Source organism: Sceloporus occidentalis, unplaced genomic scaffold (assembly GCF_023333645.1).
Source record: "Sceloporus occidentalis isolate IW3139 unplaced genomic scaffold, rSceOcc1.0.p SCAF_50, whole genome shotgun sequence".
NCBI classification, from domain to species: Eukaryota; Metazoa; Chordata; class Lepidosauria; order Squamata; family Phrynosomatidae; genus Sceloporus; species Sceloporus occidentalis.
The window spans coordinates 4,994,644-5,012,989 of NW_028317030.1; the positions used below are offsets into that span (position 1 = coordinate 4,994,644).

At 36.9% G+C, this 18,346-nt stretch overlaps 1 protein-coding gene across 1 annotated transcript; it reads left to right on the top strand.

Annotated features, from left to right (window-relative positions):
• The first annotated feature begins 354 nt into the window (after positions 1-354).
• On the top strand, positions 355-1,308 carry LOC149288706 (olfactory receptor 5AR1-like). Its single transcript, XM_089491413.1, has one exon. It carries the CDS (start codon positions 355-357, stop codon positions 1,306-1,308), a length of 954 nt encoding a protein of 317 aa, XP_089347539.1.
• Positions 1,309-18,346: the final 17,038 nt, after the last annotated feature.

The following is an 18,346-nucleotide window of genomic DNA, read 5'->3' on the forward strand; positions in this document are numbered from 1 at the left end:
TCAGTATATAATACACATTGTTGTAATTTTTATATGTCACTGCAGTAAGCAATTTGCTTTAATCAACGGCATGAGTAATTACATTTGTAGTGACAAATAATTTTACCCATTTGGCTTGCATTCATATAACTCCATTGAATTCATAGTTATCTTTTCTTTTTTTTTTGATTCATCACACAATTTTAACTACAAAAAACCTTGTTTCATAAATTAATGTCCATATTTTTTATTCCAGAACAAAAGTGGATTATGTTGCCTTAAAGTATTCGTAAATTCATTTTAATTTTGTATTCGAATCGGCAAAATCACAATTTCAGTATTTCTTGGTTGATGAAAAATCCAATTTTTTGGTTGATGAAAAATCCAATTTGTTTGGAAAATGAAATCAATCAACACAACGTAACGTCATTTTTAATTCAAGGCTTGACGGATATTCCAGAACTTCAGTTACCAATTTTTGTAATATTTCTGCTTGTCTTCTTGATTATTTTGATTGGAAATCTTACCATTTTCATTGTGATCATGTGTGATTCTAACCTCCACACACCCATGTATTTATTTTTAATGAACCTTTCACTAATTGACATCTCTGGCACCTCCAACATTATACCCAAACTGTTGAATGTGATGCTTACCCAAAATAAGGCCATTTCATTTGCAGGCTGTATAGCTCAGATGTATATATTTACGTCTCTGACATGTACTGAAATTCTTCTGCTCGGAGCCATGGCGTATGACCGATATTTGGCAATCTGTCACCCCCTTCATTACTTTATTCTGATGAGTTTAAGGCAGACAGCTGCACTTGGAGTAACTGCGTGGACCGTTGGCTTTTTGGACACAACTGGGCATGCTACTCTTATATCTAGACTATCTTTTTGTGCCTCCCATCGAGTTGACCATATATTTTGTGATGTTAACCCATTATTGAAGATTTCCTGCAGTAATACATTCAATGTGGAAATGCTAAGTATTGTTGAAGGGGCAATATTGGTAGTTCCTACATTCCTGTTTACTTTAATTTCCTATGTTTTTATTATTTCCAACATTCTCAAAATAAAAACCACAGAAGGCCGACGTAAAGCGTTTTCTACCTGTGCCTCCCACCTGACCTGTGTTACAGTTTTTTATGTGACCGTGATGGGTTTGTATATGAGACCCACATCAAGTTATCAACCAAAGCAGGACAAATATTTTGCTCTTTTATTTATTGTCTTAGTTCCAATGCTTAACCCGATTATTTATAGTCTGAAAAATCAGGATGTTATAGATGCTTTAATGAAACTTAGGAACAAGATGTCATGTTAAAGCCTCTAACCGTTCTTTGATTAATAGGCAGGCAATCATATAACAATTTTGAATAAACAAAAATATAAAACCTGAAGTCACTTGTTTTGTGAGTAGTCCAATATGTAGCACAAAACTTATAGAACTTACAGAATTCGCTATCTTTTATTACTGCTCGACAGAGTCAGCTAAGATTTGAAGTAGAGTAATGCAAGTTTATCATTTTATCATGAAGGGTTTATAAGATACAAAGTATCAGGAAAGACTAAGGGATCTTGATGGCAGATAGGGGGTCAAAAGGCATATCATGGGGCACAGTGGCATATAGAGGGTTAAAAGGCATATCATGGAGCACAGTGGCATATAGAGGGTTAAAAGGCATATCATGGGGCACAATGGCATATAGAGGGTTAAAAGGCATATCATGGGGCACAGTGGCATATAGGGGTGTAAGGCATTTCTGGGGCAGAGTGGCAAGCCTGGGGGAAGATGTGCATAACTGGGGGGCAGCTATATATTTTTCTCAATCATAGCTTTCATTAAGAAAAAATAGTTTACATGAATTAACATTTACTGGTAAAACTCTTTTCCTATAGGGTCGTCTTACATTCAGGCTTTTTCTTTTTTTCCAAAATTAATTTTCAGATTTTGGGGGGCCGTCTTATAATCAGGGTCGTCTTATAATTTGTTATATAAATGGTATCTTTCTCTTGGTAATAACCAATGCATAGATTTAGCAGTGAGTAAGTCATTAGTAACTTTAGTAAGGGCGGTCTCAGTAGAGTGTCGAGGGCGAAATCCAGATTGAAGAGGGTCAAGCAGGAAGTTGGAGTCTAGGAACTTAGTTAATTGGATATAAATAATTCTTTCAAGAAGCGTGGAGGTGAAAGGAAGCAGAGAGATGGGACGGTAGTTGGAGAGAACAGTCGGGTCGAGGGAGGACTTTTTTAAGATAGGAGTAATGGTAGCATGCTTGAAGGACGATGGGACAGATCCAGTAGTGAGGGAGAGGTTGAAGATATGAGTTAGAGACAAGGGTAGATGAAAGAGACTGGGTGAGATGGGAAGGGATCGGGTCAAGGGGGCATGTGGTTGGACAAGAGGAAAGAAGAAGGGCATGTACATCCTTTTCAGTGACAGCAGAGAAATTAGTTAATGTAGTGAAGGGAGAAGAGGTCAGTGGGTAGGGGGGCACGTAGTCAGAGGGAGGGTGAGGGCAGGGAGGTGAGTGTGCAGATACGTCATCTCTGATAGAATTTTATTATTGAAGAATGTGGCAAAGTCAGATGCATTAAGGTTAGTGGAAGGGGTAGTACATTATAAAGGGCCATCCGTGGCAATTATCTCTGGAAGAATGGCTGAGTTGGCCTTCCGTTATGTACAGTTCAATCACTCAAAGTAACCTTTAAGAAGCTTCCCTGACTTACCAATGCTTTTTATAGGTATGTCCACACTCTTCTTGGACCTGACACTCACCGGGTTTGGCCTTTTAAAATGTAAAGTGAAGTCAGTTTGATAAAATGTTACCTTTTGTCCCTGTTTAGTAAATAATACTCAGTTCAGTATCAATGACATCATCAGGGGCCCAAAAAGTTCTTACAGCATTGCATGTAACTTAGTGTTTTGCTGAATAATGTGTCTGTATTCCAAGTTTCAAAGATAACTCAGAATAATAATCACAGTCTCCAGGTGGCAGTGCCTGCCGTTTGAGCGCTCACTAAAAAGTTTTAGTAATCAAACTTTGTATTCTCCGGGGGAAATTCACTTTACTTCTCGACTGTATAACCGAGCAGCAGTTTACTCAGAACCTTGCTGCTACCTCTAACAGATTCTGGAGCTCGAGGCGTCACAAATACAAATACCATCAAAGATCTCCACAACAGACTATTATAACAGGTACGGCCAGCATGTGGAAATAGTATTGTAACATTTTACTTCTATTTTTTTATGCCAACATGTATACTAAGATGGACTTTGTGGGCTAAGCCAGCAGTCATCTAATGTCCGACGGCCGACGGCTGACTATGACAGACAGCGCTCCACGTTTTTATGCTAACATAGAGTCTGACCAGGGATATCCAGCCAGGGGCCGCACGCTGCATCACCCGATCTGCCGCTGGAGCCGGAGTTAAGGCTCTGAACTGTGTGAGTGCATCTTCAAACGTGATATAAAGACACAGTGTTCTCTTTGTTTATTCACTTATTTCTTGCACAATTTTGTGCGCCCGCAATCACTTTTGCTTTGCTGTATTTTTTGCAGTGAGTAAGGAAAACTATTTACTGATATTGTACTGTATGGTATTAGATATTTTGTACTATATATATATAAAAAAATTCAAATTCACGAGTATAAGCACCTCTTGTGCCCACCTTTTCCATAAAGTTTACATGTATCTCTTCCTACAATTATTACTAATCAAGAAAAGGTTTTCTATGATTGCTTATATAAAATCAACAGAATTAAGTTATGAGAAACTATATTGTTATTACTACATTTAGTTTATGCAGTACTTTTCACAGCAACGTTTAGAAGCAAAATGTATTATTTAAACGTATGCTTAGAAAACAAAGCAAAAGACATTAACAGTCTTGGGACAGTGTTTACAGAAAACATTTCTAAATTTAATTATAAGTATAATACATATAATAAAAGTCAACATTAAAAAATCTTAAAACAAAGATTAATACTATCATATTTTTTGCCATCAAAACGTGACCATATTTTTATTTGCTTATTATATTTTATGTCAACATAGTTATGCGAGCATGAACATTTATTGATTTTATCATATTTAACTTTTATGGGGGGTGAATTTAAATTCTCCTGGACGGCTCCCTTCATCACATAATTTTAAGTACAAAGAAATATTGCTTGATAAATTCGTCTCCGTATTTTTTATTCCAGAACACAAAAGGATTACGTTTCCCTCGGGTATTTCAAATGGAACTGAAGAGACTGCAGCGCCTAAAGTATTCATACAGTAAATAAATTTTATTTTTGTATTCAAATCAGTAAAATCACAATTTCAGTATTTCCTTTTTTTTAATGAAAAATTCAATTTGTTTGGAAAATGAAATCAGTCAACACAACGTAACATCATTTTCAATTCAAGGCTTGACGGATATTCCAGAACTTCAGATCCCAATTTTTGTCATATTTTTACTTGTCTTCTTGATTATTTTGATTGGAAATCTAACCATTTTCATTGTGATCATGTGTGATTCTAACCTCCACACACCCATGTATTTATTTTTAATGAATCTTTCACTAATTGACATCTCTGGCACCTCCAACATTATACCCAAACTGTTGAATGTGATGCTTACCCAAAATAAGGCCATTTCATTTGCAGGCTGTATAGCTCAGATGTATATATTTACGTCTCTGACATGTACTGAAATTCTTCTGCTCGGAGCCATGGCGTATGACCGATATTTGGCAATCTGTCACCCCCTTCATTACTTTATTCTGATGAGTTTAAAGCAGACAGCTGTACTTGCAGTAACTGTATGGACCGTTGGCTTTTTGGTCCCTACTGGGCATGCTACTCTTATATCTAGACTATCTTTTTGTGCCTCCCATCGAGTTGACCATATATTTTGTGAGGTTAACTCATTATTGAAGATTTCCTGCAGTAATACAATTAATGTGGAAATGCTGAGTATTGTTGAAGGGGCAATATTGGGAGTTCCTATGTTCCTGTTTACTTTAATTTCCTATATTTTTATTATTTCCAACATTCTCAAAATAAAAACCACAGAAGGTCGACGTAAAGCATTTTCTACCTGCGCCTCCCACCTGACCTGTGTTACGGTTTTTTATGTGACCGTGATGGGTTTGTATATGGGACCGACATCAAGCTATCAACCAAAGCAGGAAAAATATGTTGCTCTTTTATTTATTGTCTTAGTTCCAATGCTTAACCCGATTATTTATAGTCTGAAAAATCAGGATGTGAAAGATGCTTTAATGAAACTTAGGACCAAGATGACATGTTATACCATCTAACCGTGCTTTGATTAATACCCAGGCAATCATATAACAATTTTGAATAAACAAATATATAAAACCTGACGTCACTTGTTTTGTGAGTAGTCCAATATGTAGCACAAAACTTATAGAACTTACAGAATTCGCTATCTTTTATTACTGCTCGACAGAGTCAGCTAAGATTTTAAGTTGATTAATGCCAGGTTGATAATTTTATCATGAAGGGTTTATAAGACACAAAGTATCAGGAAAGACTAAGGGATCTTGATGGCACATAGGGGGTCAAAAGGCATATCATGGGGCACAGTGGCATTTAGAGGGTTAAAAGGCATATCATGGGGCACATTGGCATTTATAGGGTTAAAAGGCATATCATGGGGCACAGTGGCATATAGGGGTATAAGGCATTTCTGGGGCAGAGTGGCAAGCCTGGGGGAAGATGTGCATAACTGGGGGGCAGGTTGGAAAATAAAAGGAAATAAAAACAAAAACAATTTTTTTCTCAATCATAGCTTTCATTAAAAAAAAAATTGTTTACATGAATTAACATTTACTGGTAAAACTCTTTTCCTATAGGGTCGTCTTATATTCAGGCTTTTTCTTTTTTTCCTAAATTAATATTCAGATTTTGGGGGGCCGTCTTATAATCAGGGTCGTCTTATAATTTGTTATATAAATGGTATCTTTCTCTTGGTAATAACCAATGCATAGATTTAGCAATGAGTAACTTTAGTAAGGGCGGTCTCAGTAGAGTGTCGAGTGCGAAATCCAGATTGAAGAGGGTCAAGCAGGAAGTTGGAGTCTAGAAACTTAGTTAATTGGATATAAATAATTCTTTCAAGAAGCTTGGAGGTGAAAGGAAGCAGAGAGATGGGACGGTAGTTGGAGAGAACAGTCGGGTCGAGGGAGGACTTTTTTAAGATAGGAGTAATGGTAGCATGCTTGAAGGACGATGGGACAGATCCAGTAGTGAGGGAGAGGTTGAAGATATGAGTTAGAGACAAGGGTAGATGAAAGAGACTGGGTGAGATGGGAAGGAATCGGGTCAAGGGGGCATGTGGTTGGACAAGAGGAAAGAAGAAGGGCATGTACATCCTTTTCAGTGACAGCAGAGAAATTAGTTAATGTAGTGAAGGGAGAAGAGGTCAGTGGGTAGGGGGGCGCGTAGTCAGAGGGAGGGTGAGGGCAGCGAGGTGAGTGTGCAGATACGTCATCTCTGATAGAATTTTATTATTGAAGAATGCGGCAAAGTCAGATGCATTAAGGTTAGTGGAAGGGGTAGTACATTATAAAGGGCCATCCGTGGCAATTATCTCTGGAAGAATGGCTGAGTTGGCCTTCCGTTATGTATAGTTCAATCACTAAAGGTAACCTTCCCTAACTTACCTATGCTTTTTATAGGTTTGTCCACACTCTTCTTGGACCTGACACTCACCGGGTTTGGCCTTTCAAAATGTAAAGTGAAGTCAGTTTGATAAAATGTTACCTTTTGTCCCTGTTTAGTAAATAACACTCAGTTCAGTATCAATGACATCATCAGGAGCCCAAAAAGTTCTTACCGCATTGTATGTAACTTAGTGTTTTGCTGAATAATGTGTCTGTATTCCAAGATTCAAAGATAACTCAGAATAATAATCACAGTCTCCAGGTGTATTCTCCGGGGGAAATTCACTTTACTTCTCGACTGTATAACCGAGCAGCAGTTTACTTCTCAGAACCTCTCTGCTACCTGCAACAGATTCTGGAGCTCGAGGCGTCACAAATAAAAATACCATCGAAGATCTCTACAACAGACTATTATAACAGGTACGGCCAGCATGTGGAAATAGTATTATTACATTTTACTTGTATTTTTTATGCCAACGTGTATACTAAGAGGGACTTTGGGGGCTAAGCCAGCAGTCGTCTAATGTCCGACGGCCGACGGCTGAATCTGACAGACAGCGCTCTACGTTTTTTATGCTAACATAGAGTCTGACCAGGGATATCCAGCCAGGGGCCGCACGCTGCATCACCCGATCTGCCGCTGGAGCCGGTCTTAAGGCTCTGAACTGTGTGAGTGTATCTTCAAATGTGATATAAAGACACAGTGTTCTCCTTTTTTGCAATATTTGCACTGATATATTTCTTTTTAAATTGTGTGTATGAACAGCAAAAAAATATTCATCAACAAATATCAGTATCTTTGTTTATTCACTTATTTCTTTTGCGCCCGCAATCATGTTTGCTTTGCTGTATTTTTTGCAGTGAGTAAAGAAAACTATTTAGTGATATTGTACTGCATGGTATTAGATATTTTGTACTATATATATATATAAGAATTCCATAAAGTTTACATGTATCTCTTGCTACAATTCATTAATAATCAAGAAGTTTTCTATGATTGCTTATATAAAATCCACAGAATTAAGTTATAAGAAAATCGTTTTTTTGACTACTATATTGTTATTACTACATTTAGTTTATGCAGTACTTTTCACAATAACGTTTAGAAGCAATATTTATTATTTAAATTAAATTATTTAAATGCTTAGAAAACAAAGCAAAAGACATTAAGTCAGAATGTCTTGGGACAGTGTTTACAAAAGACATTTCTAAATTTAATTATATGTAGAGAATACTTAAAAAAGTCAACATTTAAAAATCTTACAACAAAGATTAATACTAAATATTTTTATTTGCTTATTATATTTTATGTCAACATAGTTATGCGAGCATGAACGTTTATTGATTTTATCATATTTAACTTTTATGGGGGAGTGAATTTAAATTCTCCTGGACGGCTCCCTTCATCACACAATTTTAAGTACAAAAAACTATTGCTTGATAAATTAATCTCCATATTTTTTATTCCAGAACAAAAAAGGAATATGTTTCCCTCAGGTATTTCAAATGAAGCTGAAGAGACTGCAGCGCCTAAAGTATTCATACAGTAAATTAATTTTATTTTTGTATTCAAATCAGTAAAATCACAATTTCAGTATTTCCTTTTTTTTAATGAAAAATTCAATTTGTTTGGAAAATGAAATCAGTCAACACAACGTAACGTCATTTTCAATTCAAGGCTTGACGGATATTCCAGAACTTCAGTTCCCAATTTTTGTAATATTTCTGCTTGTCTTCTTGATTATTTTGATTGGAAATCTTACCATTTTCATTGTGATCATGTGTGATTCTAACCTCCACACACCCATGTATTTATTTTTAATGAACCTTTCACTAATTGACATCTCTGGCACCTCCAACATTATACCCAAACTGTTGAATGTGATGCTTACCCAAAATAAGGCCATTTCATTTGCAGGCTGTATAGCTCAGATGTATATATTTACGTCTCTGACATGTACTGAAATTCTTCTGCTCGGAGCCATGGCGTATGACCGATATTTGGCAATCTGTCACCCCCTTCATTACTTTATTCTGATGAGTTTAAGGCAGACAGCTGCACTTGCAGTAACTGCTTGGACCGTTGGCTTTTTGGACACAACTGGGCATGCTACTCTTATATCTAGACTATCTTTTTGTGCCTCCCATCGAGTTGACCATATATTTTGTGATCTTACCCCATTATTGAAGATTTCCTGCAGTAATACATTTAATGTGGAAAGGCTAAGTATTGTTGAAGGGACAACATTAGTACTTCCTACGTTCCTGTTTACTTTAATTTCCTATATTTTTATTATTTAAAGATGCTTTAATGAAACTTAGGACCAAGATGTCATGTTAAAGCCTCTAACCATGCTTTGATTAATACCCAGGCAATTGTATAACAATTTTGAATAAACAAATATATAAAACCTGAAGTCACTTGTTTTGTGAGTAGTTCAAAACTTATAGAACTTATAGAATTCGCTATCCTTTATTACTGCATGAAGGGTTTATAAAATACAAAGTATCAGGAAAGGGATCTTGATATGTCCAGCTTGGAGGAGAGAGATATGATAGAAACATTTGAATCCTTAAAAGGGATTTAACAAAGTAGAGGAGGGAAGTTTATTTCAGAGGAGGAGACATGTGAGAACACGAGTCCAGCAAGTGTGAAAATGTCCGTCAGCAACCATGTCTATGCATATTGTTTGTGAAAAAGAGTGTGTGTGGCTGGGGGTGTCAGGGTTAAAATATGTGTATGTCTGTATACAGGGGTAGAATAAGTGTGTGTGGAGGTCTCAGTGTATAAGTTATAAATTATTTTCATTTTTTGCATATCACAAGTGTTTTCAAATCTGATGTACATGTAGAGGGCCGGAGTGGCGATGGTCGTGTTGCCCTGGGCACAGGGCCAGATCAAGAGCATCACGGGCCTGGTGCTGAGGAATTTAGAAATAAATAAAATAGACAGAACTCCTCTGCATCCGTGTTTACCGGATAAAAATGACATCGGTGCTCGGCAGATAATATAGGATAAAATCTTATGTGATGGGAGTGGGAGTAATCAGTACACTAAAAAAGTCATCATACACGGGACGCCTGAAGCCACAATTTAGTGACTGATCCTTTTTAATAAAATATGCAGATTGAAATAAGAGTAAATAACATAAAACCTTTACTTTTCCTTTGCTTTGTCGCTGACCCCCCCTTTTGTGTTTTTGCCCCCTTGTGTATTGCCCCCAGCACTGATTGTGGGGGTGGCCATTGCCACTAGAGTGGCGGGCGTGGTGGCAGTTGCGACCCCTGCGATCGGAGTTGCTGCTGCGGCATAGATAACCTTAGTGCACCACCGGCCCCTGAATCAGCCGGTCCTGGCTGGCCCTATTTTCAGGCAGGGGCATGACTTCCACTTTTTAAGAGTCCTATATGACTATAATTATTATTTTTTACACTATTGTATTTTCCGTAAATTGGTAATTTTTGATATTTCTATTACACATCAGTAGTCTCACGTTTCTGAGAGACACATTATCTTATATATTTGAGGTGTGTGTGTTCATGAATATAGAAAGGAATGCCTTTAACGTAGGTAGGCTTTCACACAACAAACGTGTCACTGCAGGAGAGCATCGCTACTTATGTAATGTCACAAATATCAGAGATTGGAAGAATAAAATGAACACTTAGATACAGTTTTGGCATATCCTCCTGGGTCAGAATGGAACTTATTAGATCAATATAGAAAAGCGGTTGACAGATGTCAGTCATAAGTCTGATGACCTACATGTGTAGACCTGGACTGGCCATCTGGCTCACTTCTCAAACGCACGGTGGGCCGCTGGTTGGTATCACCTCATACCATGCCCACCTAAGCTAGCAGAAAACAGTAGTGAGCGGCTGCGCATATCCAGCTGTTGGCCGCACTGAAGTCATCCAGAGGCCGACAGACGTAAAGCACCAAAGCTCCACCGACTCTGCCCAACCCACACAATTAGCATAAATTAGCTCTTTCTCGTTATTATGGTACAGATTATACCACCAAGTTCGGTGAACTAAAGAACTTGCCGCCATACCCACTGATTTACCATTGGACGCTGCAAGTCTGAGCGACTTTGACAAGGGCCAGATTGTGATGGCTGGATGACTGGTCAGAGCATCTCCAAAACTGCAGCTTTTGTGGGGTGTTCCCGGTCTGCAGTGGTCAGTACCTATCACAGGGATGGTCAGATGCGTCGCTTACCTGGAGAACACACACACACACTCTATGGATAAAAGTTGGGACACCTGACCTTTGCACTTACAGGGACTTTGATGATATCACATTCTAAATACGTAGACATTAATATGTAGCTGGTCCCACCTTAACAGCTTCCATTCTTCTGGGAAGGATTTCCACAAGGTTTTGGGGAGTTTCTATGGGAATTTTTGCCCATTCATCCAGTAGAGCGTTTGTGAGGTCAGGCGCTGATGTTGGACGAGACAGCCCGGCTCGCAATCTCTGTTCCAGTTCATCCCAAATACATTCCACCATGTTTCCTCTGAAATAAACTTTCCTCCTGTACTTTGTTAGATCCCTTTAAGGATTTAAATGTTTCTATAATCTGTGTCTCTCCCTCCTCTCCTCCAAGCCATTCACATGGAGATTCCTTAGGCTTTCCTGATAATTTGCATCTTGTAAACCCTTCATGATAAAATCTACTTAAAATCTTTGCTGACTCTGTCAAGTAGTAATAAAGGATAGCACATTCGATAAATTCTATACATTTTGTGCTTCAAATTGGACTTCTCACATAAGAAGCGAATTCAGATTATATATATTTGTTTATTCACACTTGTTATACAATTGGTATGGTATACAAATAGTTTAACATGTCATCTTGTTCCTAAGTTTCATTAAAGCATCTTTAACATCCTGATTTTTTAGACTATAAATAATCGGGTTAAGCATTGGCACTAAGATAACAAATAAAAGAGCAAAGAATTTTTCCTGCTTTGGTTGATAGCTTGATGTCGGTCTCATATACAAACCCATCACGGTCACATAAAAAACCGTAACACAGGTCAGGTGGGAGGCGCAGGTAGAAAATGCTTTACGTCGACCTTCTGTGGTTTTTATTTTCAAAATGTTGGAAATAATAAAAACATAGGAAATTAAAGTAAACAGGAACGTAGGAAATGCTAATATTGCCCCATCAACAATACTTAGCATTGCCACATTGAATGTCTCACTACAGGAAAGCTTCAATAATGGTGTAATATCACAAAATATATAGTCAACTAAATGAGAAGCACAAAAGGACAGCCTAGGTATAAGAGTAGCATGCCCAGTAGGGACCAAAAAGCCAACGGTCCATGCAGTTACTGCAAGTACAGCTGTCTGCCTTAAACTCATCAGAATAAAGTAATGAAGGGGGTGACAGATTGCCAAATATCGGTCATACGCCATGGCTCCGAGCAGAAGAATTTCAGTACATGTCAGAGACGTAAATATATACATCTGAGCTATACAGCCTGCAAATGAAATGGCCTTATTTTGGGTAAGCATCACATTCAACAGTTTGGGTATAATGTTCGAGGTGTTAGAGATGTCAATTAGTGAAAGATTCATTAAAAATAAATACATGGGTGTGTGGAGGTTAGAATCACACATGATCACAATGAAAATGGTTAGATTTCCAATCAAAATAATTAAGAAGAGAAGTAGAAATATTACAAAAATTGGGATCTGAAGTTCTGGAATATCCGTCAAGCCTTGAATTAAAAATGACGTTACGTTGTGTTGACTGATTTCATTTTCCGAACAAATTGGCTTTTTCATCAACCCCAAAAAATAGGAAATATTGACATTATGATTTTACTGGTTTGAATAGAAAAATAAAATGAATTTATACTGTAAATAAATTTCAGCTTCATTTCAAATACATAATCCACTTCTGGAATAAAAAATTTGGAGATTAATTTATCAAACAAAGAAACGATTACTAGGAATTCAATGGAGTTTTATGATTCAAGCCAAACCTGAGTAAATGGGTAAAATTATTTGTTACTGCAAACTACCGGTTATTACTCATGCAGTTGGTTAAACCATATTGCTTCAGTAAAATCTAAAAATTACAACAATGTAGAAATTTACTGGATCTCAACATGTTTTATGTTTCATGGTGGTTCATGCATAATACAATTCAATAAAAACAAATAATTTACGCGCATATACCGTCCTATATCTGGCTATCACATTCAATAATCAATAAATCGAATTCCTAATGCTACAAGGGAGCCGCTAAGGAGAATTTAAATTGACTCCCCATAAAAGTGAAATATGATAAAATCAATAAATATTCGTGCTCACATAACTATGTTGACATACACTAAAATATAATAAGCAAAAGAAAATATGGTCACGTTTTGATGGCAAAAAATATTATAGTATTAATCTTTATTGTAAAATTTTTAAATGTTGGCTTTTTAAAATATTCTATACACATAATTAAATTTAGAAATGTTTTCTTGAATCACCGTCCCAAGACATTCTGACTGTTAATTATTATTATTATTATTATTTATTATTTTATACAGCACCATCAAATTCCATAGCGCTGTACAATGGGTAATAATAAATTATAATAATAATAAATAATACTGCATAAATGCAGAGAATAACAAAATCAATTATTGTTTTTGTTTATTTAGAATATTTGTTATAACTTAAGTTATATAATTTATATAATTTATAATTTTACGTAAGCAATCATAGAAAACTTTTTCTTGGTTAGTAATGAATTGTAGCAAGAAATACATGTAAACTTTTTGGAAAAGGTGGGCACAAGAGGTGCTTGTATTTGTGAAATAGTCCTAATTCTTATACATAGTGCCAAACAAAATATTCAATACCATGCATTACAATATCACTAAATAGTGTTCCCCATAACAACTTTAAAAAAATACAGCAATACCGAAAGTGATTATGGGCGCACAAAATTGTGGAAGAAATAAGTGAATAAAAAAAGAGATACTGATATTTGTTGATGAATATTTTTTTGCTGCTCATACACGCAATTTAAAGAGAAATATATCAGTGCAAATATTGCAAAAATAAAGGAGAACACTGTGTCTTTATATCACATTTGAAGATACATTCACACAGTTCAGAGCCTTAAGACCGGCTCCAGCGGCAGATCGGGTGATGCAGCGTGTGGCCCCTGGCTGGATATCCCTGGTCAGACTCTATGTTAGCATAAAAAACGTAAAGCGCTGTCTGTCAGATTCAGCCGTCGGCCGTCAGATGACTGCTGGCTTAAAGTGCCAGTGCAGCCTTGTTATCCCTGGGCCGGCCCTGGCACCCAAAGTCACTTTTAGCTGACACGTTGGCCTAAAAAATACAAGTAAAATGTAATAATACTATTTCCACATGCTGGCCGTACCTGTTATAATAGTCTGTTGTGGAGATCTTCGATGGTATTTGTATTTGTGACGCCTCGAGCTCCAGAATCTGTTCCAGGTAGCAGCGAGGTTCTGAGAAGTAAACTGCTGCTCGGTTATACAGTCGAGAAGTAAAGTGAATTTCCCCCGGAGAATACAAAGTTTGATTACTAAAACTTTTTAGAGAGCGATCAAACGGCAGGCACTGCCACCTGTAGACTGTGATTATTATTCTGAGTTATCTTTGAAACTTGGAATACATAAAACAATCCAACCAGGTGCGCTCGTGTTAACCGATAAAATAAAATAATATAAAGAAAAAAATAATAGTGTAGACGTATAGTCAGTCAATTAAACGGATAAATATGCTATATGCACTCACAAGTATACGTGATGCTTCAAAGTGAAAGAAAAGTCCTCTATAGGCCCGTCTGTCCGCTTGCATATGTGGACAAAAACACAAAACCAAACAAACATGGGATGATATCTTTCAGGGAGGGAGTACCATAAGGTGGTGGATGCACTTACTCTTATGTAGAGAGTATTCAGCGTTGGATTCCCCAGAGGGTGGCTCCTGATAGATTTCTCCTTTACGTTTGTCTGCAGTCTCGTGTTGGTCTTTAGTAGATCTTCCCAAAAAATTTAGTATTGAAATTGGAAACTACCATAAGTTAGTGGCCAACAAAGTAGTTAATCAAAAAAGAATTTATTTGAGGGCAAAGCCCTATACAAAAAGTACCTAATGGACTACAAGTACATGATTTTAAAATAAATAAATAAATATCGCCACAATAAATAGATAAATATTTAAAAATCAGTCCGTTATGTCCAAAGATAAAAATAAATAAATGTATTAAAAACCAGTAATCAGAAAAGATAAAAGTACTGGAATAAAAAAGTCCTCTCTCTACGCGTTTCGCCTGCTGGGGCTTCCTCAGGAGTGATGTTTCTCTCTCTTTCGTCGTCTTTTTATTCATGGTTGGCGCCATCTTTTTTGTGTTCCTCCTCCTCCAGTGGCGACCCCTTCTCCGTGCGTCGTGACGTCAGACGGTGTTCTCCTCCTACATGTTTAATGTCACGCATGCCGTCGCTGGAACCAATATCTTTCCTTCCGTAGCAAAGAAGTTACGTTTAAATTGTATAGAATTCATCCTGAAACATAACTATTTCTGGTTCGAGAAGGAATTCTATCTCCAACTATGCGGCACAGCAATGGGCACCAGGTTTGCACCCAGCTATGCAAATCTTTTCGTAGCTGAATGGGAGAGAGAATATATTTGGAACAACAATCCCTATGGTGCAAACCTGGTGCTGTGGAAAAGATATATTGACGACGTTCTCATCATATGGAAAGGGACACGAGAAGAACTACTCACCTTCATACAATATACCAACAATAATCCATACAATTTGAAATTCACCTCTAACATTCAAGAAAATAGTATAGAATTCCTAGACGTAGAATTATTTTTTGAAAATGATAAGATTTGCTCCAGAAATTACACGAAACCTACTGAGAGGAATAGCTACATAGAATACACAAGTTGCCACCATCCCCTTTGGTTAGACAACATCCCCAAAGGACAATTCATGAGGGTAAGGAGAAACTGCTCAAAGAATGAGGACTTTGGAATAAAAGCCACAGAAATCAGGGATAAATTCCTAAAAAAGAACTATCCTATCGAGAGGTTACAAAGCAGCCTTCGACAGGTTGAGGGAACCAATAGGGAACTTCTGTTAACGAACAAAAAAAGAGAGACAAAAGGACAGGGGGAAAAAGATTTCAGTTTCTCCTTTTTTACAAAATACAACACACAAGCTCATAATATTAAACACATTTTAGAGAAACACTGGCACATTCTGAAAAATGATGATATCTTAGGCACTATACTCCCCGGTAAACCCCAGATCATTTTTAAGAAGGCCAGATCATTAAAACAAATTCTTGCACCCAGTGTATTACCAATAAGAGGGCCCACACAACCCACACAACAATTTCTTGGTAATAAACCAACCGGTTTCTTTACATGTGGACGGTGCAAAATGTGCACCCATCTCCCTAAGAAAACGGATCAATTTATAGGTACAAAAACAGGTCACACATATAAGATTAGGCATTTTATCAATTGCACATCAAAAAATGTGGTGTATTTATTGGAATGTGGGTGCGGCATACAATACATAGGAAGGACCATCAGGCCTATGAAAGAAAGAATATTAGAGCACATAGGAAATATAAGAAATAAAAACATGAAACATAGCGTCCCCAGACACTGTAACACTTGCTCCCAGTTCAGGTTTGACACTCTTAAAATACTGGGTATAGACTGGGTCCCTCCGAATTGGAGAGGAGGAAATTCCATTGAAAATCTTTCCAAACGCGAAACGGAATGGATATTTAAATTAAAAACTTTCAAAAAAGGCGGTTTGAATATGGAACTCGATATATTGGCATTCGTATAACATGTATATTCATAGAGATAAAAATAATAATAATACAGATTCGATACAACTTACTGCCATACCATATCATCCAACCATATCCTCATACGCATCCATACCACCAGAAGATAATTACATTCTGATACATTCTATACATCTACTACAGTCTGAGACTGTACTCCATACTCAACATGACACACTCACTCTTATTCATTCACCACACTTTTAGGGTACATCATCCCACCATCATACTTACATTATCATAGTTGAATCATCATAGTTTAAATTCATTCACCTACCTGATTTCGTAACATTAATATGTCTTGGAATTTCTCTATTTATGCATCTGATTAAAAACATCTCTAGATATATGATTAAAATTAAACATATTAAGATTATACTCTCAAATCTGTTCACTCATCTTATCCTCTATTTCAATACATTATGCTCTATTTCACAATATTATTCTGTATGATATTACTTAGGATATCTTATCCATGTATGTCTATAGGTAGTCAGGTAACAATAGATTATTCTGTTTTTTTCCCCCTTGGTTGGATCCTTTCTTCACTCCTTCCATGTGGTTCCTTTTTTTCCCACTAAGGGTCTATACTATTATATACAAATATCAGTCCCATATAAATTATATATCTCCACATCTATATACATTTGAACAGCCGTACATTATAATATGAACATCAATGTACTTTTGCAAATAGATATGTCCCTATATCCATAAGTTAAGTTCAATACCCCCGTATTTTATCTAGGGCGACTTCAATCCGTTCCCCATAGAATAAATGACAGACAAAGCCGTTTTTCATATACTACGAACAGGTTCCGATTTTTTATTAAAACCATATCCTTCTCCCATCCCAAACGAGTTTCGGAAGATTGGAGAATCGACACCTGAACGTAACTTCTTTGCTACGGAAGGAAAGATATTGGTTCCAGCGACGGCATGCGTGACATTAAACATGTAGGAGGAGAACACCGTCTGACGTCACGACGCACGGAGAAGGGGTCGCCACTGGAGGAGGAGGAACACAAAAAAGATGGCGCCAACCATGAATAAAAAGACGACGAAAGAGAGAGAAACATCACTCCTGAGGAAGCCCCAGCAGGCGAAACGCGTAGAGAGAGGACTTTTTTATTCCAGTACTTTTATCTTTTCTGATTACTGGTTTTTAATACATTTATTTATTTTTATCTTTGGACATAACGGACTGATTTTTAAATATTTATCTATTTATTGTGGCGATATTTATTTATTTATTTTAAAATCATGTACTTGTAGTCCATTAGGTACTTTTTGTATAGGGCTTTGCCCTCAAATAAATTCTTTTTTGATTAACTACTTTGTTGGCCACTAACTTATGGTAGTTTCCAATTTCAATACTACATTTTTTGGGAAGATCTACTAAAGACCAACACGAGACTGCAGACAAACATAAAGGAGAAATCTATCAGGAGCCACCCTCTGGGGAATCCAACGCTGAATACTCTCTACATAAGAGTAAGTGCATCCACCACCTTATGGTACTCCCTCCCTGAAAGATATCATCCCATGTTTGTTTGGTTTTGTGTTTTTGTCCACATATGCAAGCGGACAGACGGGCCTATAGAGGACTTTTCTTTCACTTTGAAGCATCACGTATACTTGTGAGTGCATATAGCATATTTATCCGTTTAATTGACTGACTATACGTCTACACTATTATTTTTTTCTTTATATTATTTTATTTTATCGGTTAACACGAGCGCACCTGGTTGGATTGTTTTACGAATTTTCTGCACCTGGAGAGTGTGTTACAAGGTCGCAGCTGTGTAATCGGTCCA

Coding starts and splice junctions, on each gene's coding strand:
- LOC149288706 (XM_089491413.1), top strand. CDS start 355: ATGAAAAATCCAATTTGTTTGGAAAATGAAATCAATCAACACAACGTA.